Raw genomic sequence first — 6,971 nt, 5'->3', positions numbered from 1 at the left:
GTGGAATGAAGAAAAAGACAACTCACTTTGTAGACCAGGCTGGCCTTGAACTCATCCGCCTGCCTCTGTCTTCCAAGTGCTGGGATTAAAGGCGTGTGTGCGCCCCCCCCCCCCCCACGCCCGACCAGTGGTTATGTTTTACTTTGGAGAAATGTTCTTTAATGGAAGCGTGCTCCTTTACGGGAGGGGGGTGGGGATGCTGATGTGTGACTTGGAAGATGGTCTCTAACTTGTTTGTTTTTCCCTTTCAGGTGTCACCCATGGTATTTTTGTAATCTGGTCGGTTAATAAACAGTCACAGCTTGGCAAATTGAAATGTGTTGGAGTCTTTGTTGGCCTGCCTCTGCCCTGCTTACCACTGTAGTGGCTAATCCTGGAGTGTTCAGTCTATGATGTACAACGTTCCAGTTTATGGTTTTTAAAAGAAAATTTGTTAAAGGCTTTTCTCTGAGAAGTTATATAAAATATATATATGACATATATATATATAAGCTATGCTGAGTGTGTCAAACTAGATAAGCATTTATGATTTCTAGGAAATTGTAAAAGACATTGTAGACATTTGCTGCTGCAGTTCCGTGTTTCAGGCATGGACTTGTTGGCCTACACATGAATGCATCCTTTTTTTCATGTGTTTGGATGTCTTGCCTGCATGTGACTATGTACCACATGTTAATTAATGCAACTGGGGTTACTGATTGTTGTGAGATACCATGTGGGCATTGAGACTTGCTGAGCCCTTATGTCATGAGTTAAAAGTACTTTTTAAATTTTAAATACATAAGTACTTCTTAGCATCTTAGGCAGTTGGAGTGAGATGGACCAAAACCTAAAAGCTTGGGGTTTTGGGGGGGATTCTCTGTGTAGCCCTGGCTGTCCTGGAACTCACTTTGTAGACCAGGCTGGCCTTGAACTCAGAAATCCGCCTGCTTCTCCCAAGTGCTAGGATTAAAGGTGTGTACCACCCCCTCCGGGGGAGTTTTTTTGTTTTAAACATGTCTTCCTGTCTTGTCCCACTAAATCCCTTCATAAAAAGTCCTTCCTTGCACTTGAGCATGTTTTTGTTACCCGCTGCATTTAGTTAAGTTACCTACATGAACACAGGTAAAGTTGTTAATGCAATGTCAAGTAAATGACTTGGGTACTGTTGGTGAAAAGTTCTTGTCAGGTTATGAATTAATTTCTATTGTTGATGGTCCTAGATAATATCAGATTGAGTCTCTGAGTTCTGGAGAGGAATCTAGATACCTCATTAAATACATTAAGCTGGATGTGGTGCTGTGCCCCTTTAATCTCAGCATTGCAGATGAACCTCTGAATTCCGTGCTGCATGGTGAGATATTGTCTAAAGACAAGAAAGTGTACGCATGTTCATCTGTGCTTGTGAGTGGAGTTAAAGGTTGACTGAGCAACATGGTAGTTGAAGACTGAACTTGAGTCCTCGGTAAGAGCAGTAAACTCTCCATCCCTAAAGCATCTGCCAAAGAGTGTCTGTCTTTGCGTGTCTACTTCCTTGAAGTATAGGCATATCCCAGCTGCTGGAACTTTCCAGGTTTGGGGGGAATAGTGATGGGTCAGTACTGCCTCAAAGAAATTAAAATCAAACAACTTGGTGGCCCTTATCAGTGCTGGGGGGTGTATGTTTTTGACAAGGTCCTGGAATACTTGTCCAGACTTGCTTTGAAGCTTTCTAAGTGCTGTCCTAGGTGTGTGCCACCATTTGCAGCCAAGTTGTTTTTATTTCATAAAACCACCTACCGTCATAGCAGTGTACTTTTGAGTCCATGGACTTAACTATGAAGTCTTGGAGTAAGATAAGCATGGGTAGGAAAGAGTGCATGGGAAGAAGAATGGCTACGTTCTCTGCAGAAAATTGGCATTGCTACAGATACTCTACTTGTAGCTTGAAGACAAAATTGGCTAGTCTAACACTGAAAAATAGAAAATAGCTTCTGCTTGTCTACAGGCAGAAACCAGAAGCCCAGCATTGGCCTCACTGGGTCATGTCAAAGTTTCAGACCTACCTATTATCCTCTGAGGGAAACCAGTTGCCTATAAAATGAAAACTGTGTTTTAATTTAAAAACCCAAGGAGACAAAAGAGTTGACTCTGGCTAGAAGTACTAGCTGCTCTTCCAGAAGATGTTTAACTCCCAGTGTTGTCCATATGGCAGCTCACAATCTGTAACTCCCAATCTTGGGACCTCTAGGAGAATACCAAGCATGTATATGGTACATGGACAGGCATACCACCCACACACGTAAAATTGCTTTTACTTTGTATTTATGAAGGAAGGTCCCAGTTGATGGCAAGCCCCTTTACTGAGCCATTTCATCTGGACCCTACTTTCCTTAAGATCTCGTGACATTGGGCCACTGGAATACACTAAGATGATAGCTCAGTATCCTTAAACACATCTTCGATCTCTTTCTGTATGTTCACACAGGCTCCAGGATTTGGAGCATGGAAAATTTACAAGGGACACTGACCTTTACTTTCAAACTACCTTGTCAGTTGTTAATTTTGAGTCTGAAGCACTTGGGTACCCTCTATCCAAGCCTAGATCATAATACAACTTAAAATAACTTTGAAGCATTACTCATATCTGAAATTTTGTTGCTCTTCCTAGCTACTCAGTGTAAGGCTTAATTCTTAAAGTAGCATTAAAGTTCTTGGTGCATTGTAACCATTTCACACACAGACCTTTTCTGTAAATTTTTTAACTGACAAAGCTTTTAATAGATTACCAGTCAGTAAAGGAAGTTATTTTAAGTAAAAAATTATGCCCTGGTTAAGTTTGCCAAATAGACACTAGGCATTTTAAAAACAGGGATCCTCAAATTTAGAAATACCCCTCCCCCAACCAGACTGGCTTGTGGGCAAGCCTGTGGATAGATGTGGAGTGCCTAGCTCGTTGTGGGCAGTGCCACTCCTAGGGCACTTGGTCCTTAATGGTTTATATCTATTTTAAAAGGCTGAATAAGTCAGGAAGCAGCAACCTCCATAAGTTCTGCATCAGTCCCTCCTGCCTGAAGTAATCCCTTTCCTTCTCAGCTTGCTTTTGGTCAGTGTGCTTATCACGGCAGTAGAAACACTAATAAGACTTGTACGCAAAAGGAAACAAAATTGTTCGTATTTGATCTCTTAAAAACTAATTCAGAACTCAGTGCAACTCCTGAAAGTTTTCATCTGACACTCACAGATGTACATGTGCACACAGAGATGTGGTTTGCTTTTATTTTAAAACAAACTTTGTTAATACATGTGAAAAATCAAGACAGCTTTGTGGAAACATTCTAAATCTTCAAGTGAACACCAGATAATCTCTCTTTAAAAAATCGCCAGGCGTGGTGCTGCACGCCTTTAATCCCAGCACTCGGGAGGCAGAGGCAGGCGGATTTCTGAGTTCCAGGACAGCCAGGCTACACAGAGAAACACTGCCTCGCAAAACAAGAACAAACGAACAACAACAACAAAAAAAACCATTGCCCAAACCGGAAAGCCACAGTGTCCCAAGCCTTTAATCCCAGCACTCGGGAGGCAGAGGCAGGCGGATTTCTGAGTTCCAGGACAGCCAGGCTACACAGAGAAACACTGCCTCGCAAAACCAAAAAAAAAAAAAAAAAAAAATTGTAAAGCTGAATGAAGTAGTCATAAGTCCAGTTACCAGTGTCTGCCCCAAATTTCCTTTTTGCCAAGGAAAAACAAGCCATTTCCAATCCTGATATCCAGCCCCAAAGCGCCAGCCTTTCCTCACCTATCTTCTACCCTGGTTCATGGTCTTTCCCAAACAGATTCAAGATACCCCACAGTCCTGAATGCTTCTGGTTTTCCCTTAAAAGCAGCACCCCGGTGTTCTCAGATTGCCAGCCCCTGCTGGATCAGTCTACTTGGTACTGCCTCCTTGAGACCTGTTCGTGACCACAGCATTAAGCTCTCAGTGCCTGCTGACAATCCAATGAATCTACCCTTTAAAACAGTAGCGTTTAAAATTCCAAGACTCCTCTAGTAGCTGTCTTTATTGGTGGAGGTGGAGGAATAAGAGGTGGTCTCAGTTTGGGTTGTATTGCTGTGAAGAGACACCATGACCAAGGCAGCTCTTTTTTTTTTTTTTTTTTTTCGAGACAGGGTTTCTCTGTAGCCCTGGCTGTCCTGGAACTCACTCTGTAAACCAGGCTGGCCTCAAACTCAGAAATCTGGCTGTCTCTACCTCGTAAATGCTGGGATTAAAGGCATGTGTCACCACGCCTGGCTCCAAGGCAACTCTTATAAACAAAACATTTAATCAGGGCTTACTTACAATCTCAGAGTTGGCATTGCTACAGATACTCTACTTGTAGCTTGAGTAGTGCCCATAGTCAAGCATATTCAAACCACCACAGAGGTGGAACATGAAGTAAGGATCTGTGTATACATGTGCATAGACTGACTATATATATATATATATGTGTGTGTGTGTATGACAGAGGTGCACATATGTTTCAGGAATATGTGATGTAAATTAGAAAAGTAAGTTAGAAATTTTTGTTTGGTTGGTTGGTTTTTAGAGACAGGGTTTTTCTGTGTAGCCTGGCTGTCCTGGAACTCACTTTGTAGACCAGGCTGACCTCGAACTCAGAAATCCACCTGCCTCTGCCTCCCAAGTGCTGGGATTAAAGGCGTGCCCCACTACCGCCCAGCAGTAAATTGGAAACTTTTTACAAAGAAAGTTAGAGGTAGAGATTTCTATTAATACAGTCTCTAAGACACAAGATGAAATAATTATGAACTTCTTCATTTTAATAGTTTTCCATTAAATTAGTTAATTTTTTAAACTTTATTGTGTTACACATGTGTGTGTGTAGATCACGTGTGTGTATGTGAGTGTTGAAGTGTGTATGTGTGCATGGATGGATATGTAGAAGCAAGAGGACAGTCATGTGGTGTTAGTTCTTTTCTTTCACCTTATTACGACTCTAGGAATGGGACTCAGATCATCAAGCCTGCATCTAATGCATTTTTAACCATTTGCTGCCCCCCACCACCCAATTTACTGTTTTAAAATATTGTATTTATTTTGTGTGTGTGTGTTCACATGCAACAGTGTGCCTGTAGAGAGAGGGCAGAGGAAAACCCCTGGGATTCCTTTCCTGTCATCATGTGGCATCATTGATGGATGGAACTCAGGTCATGAGGCTTTGGAAAAGGCTTCTACCTAATGAGCCATCTTACCATCTCTAACTTAGTTAAAAAAATAAAAAGTGCAACCCAGGCTGACCTTGAGGCATGCTGAGTTGTCATCAAGTGTGACTTGTGAGTAATTGTTAGGATGGTTAGACACTGTATGTGGGAGGTATTAGGTACCCTTTGCCTTTTACATAGAATCATTTGTGTTTGTAAATGAGGAAAACCTTTTCTGACTAGAAGAATTTAATTTTCCATTCTGTTAAAAGTCTAGGTAAATGAGTTTGCCATGTTTTTTTATGTGCATTATTTTCACGTTTGCCCTTTGTTGTTTCTTCTGGCTGCAATGTGTGGATAAAGACTTGTGTTCCAGAGATGGCTCAGTGAGTTAATTACCTGCTGCTCGACTATGAGGCCTGGAAGCCCAAGTACCCACGTAAAAGCTGTGCATGATAGACTAAGTCTGCAATCTCTTTGTTCTTACAGGGGTAAGAGACAGATTTAGCAGAGTCCACAGAAGCTTGGAGGCTAACTAGTCTAGTACAGACAGTCAGTAAATGACATAGACCTTGTCTCAAATAAGTGGATAACAGCCGAGGTTGTTCTCTGATCAAACGTACTTGCTCTCTGACATATGCTCATGTGTGACACACACACACACACACACACACACACACACACACACACACACACACGAAAAGACTTTAGCCTGAGGTGGGGGTTGTGCATGTCTTTAATCCCAGCACCTGCGGAGGCAGGCAGATCTCTGATTTCCAGGCCAGTCTGGTCTACATGGTGAGTTCTAAGGACAGCTAAGGCTACACTGTGAAACCTTGTCTTAAAACACCCAAAATAACAACATGAACAGACACTTTAAGGAGAGATGGTAAAACAGTAAAATACAGTGGCCTCCCTGAATTGTATTATACCACTGGCAAGTAATAAGAGGTACATTTTCTAGAATTGGCTCCCTCTTTGTTTCTACTGTGCTTTAAATGTTTGTGTTCATGCTGAAACTTAGTGCTCAATTTAACATTTAAAGGTCCGACAAGATCGGTTGTGGTTAGATTAAGAGCTTCATCCTTATCGGTGGGATCAGTGCCTTATAAATTGGCTGGAGGCAATAGAGTAGGTGTCATTTTTACCCTTCTCCTTGTGACATTTGTCTTTCTGGAGGGATGCGGTGTTCAAGAATCTCAAAGAAAACATTGTGTCCTCACCACACACTGACCCTGTCTTCACCGTGATCTTGAATTTCTCAGCAGTAGAACTTTAAGAAAAAAAAAAAAAAGAAGAAGAAAGAATTATGGTAGAGTTTTAGATGTGCAGCCAAAGAACAGTATGGGGAAAGGCAGACTCTGTAGGGTACAGGAGCCAGGGGGGCATGGAAAAGAAATCCTTTCAATCTTAAATGTTTGAATGCTGGTATATTGTTTAACCCATATAATCTCTTCTATGTGATTCTCCACTATGCATCCCCAGAACTGAATTTATCGTTGGTTTTGAGATGGACTTCAGACATATCTTCTCCTAATTTCCACCCTTGTCTTAAGTTCGGCTGGTTAGTATGCAACCCAATCCTAAATATGTGTCTCTTCATCCTTATTTTTCATGAATTCTTTTAGTTCTACAAAGTACACATCCGTGGTTTTATTGGAGGTAGGATCACGTGCTTCCTAGACTGGCCTTGAATTTACTGTGATGACCTTGGACTGACTAAGGACCAAACCCAGCTTCAGCATGCTGGGGAAATATTCCACCACAAAGTCCATCTCACTGCTCTGCTACCTCCAGTTTTTCACGAGGGG

At 41.8% G+C, this 6,971-nt stretch overlaps 1 protein-coding gene across 1 annotated transcript in view; it reads left to right on the top strand.

Annotated features, from left to right (window-relative positions):
• Rpl7 (ribosomal protein L7) overlaps nucleotides 1–275 on the top strand; it is a 3,186-nt gene extending 2,911 nt beyond the window's left edge. The window contains exon 7 of the mRNA XM_021186336.2: nucleotides 252–275. Coding sequence (XP_021041995.1) covers nucleotides 252–275 — 24 coding nt within the window. The remainder of the gene's footprint in view (nucleotides 1–251) is intronic.
• The last annotated feature ends 6,696 nt before the right edge of the window (nucleotides 276–6,971 follow it).

This window comes from Mus caroli, chromosome 1 (genome assembly GCF_900094665.2).
Source record: "Mus caroli chromosome 1, CAROLI_EIJ_v1.1, whole genome shotgun sequence".
In the NCBI taxonomy this organism is placed as follows: Eukaryota; Metazoa; Chordata; class Mammalia; order Rodentia; family Muridae; genus Mus; species Mus caroli.
Note: the sequence above shows the minus strand (reverse complement) of the source record. Positions and strands in the feature narration are given on the sequence as shown.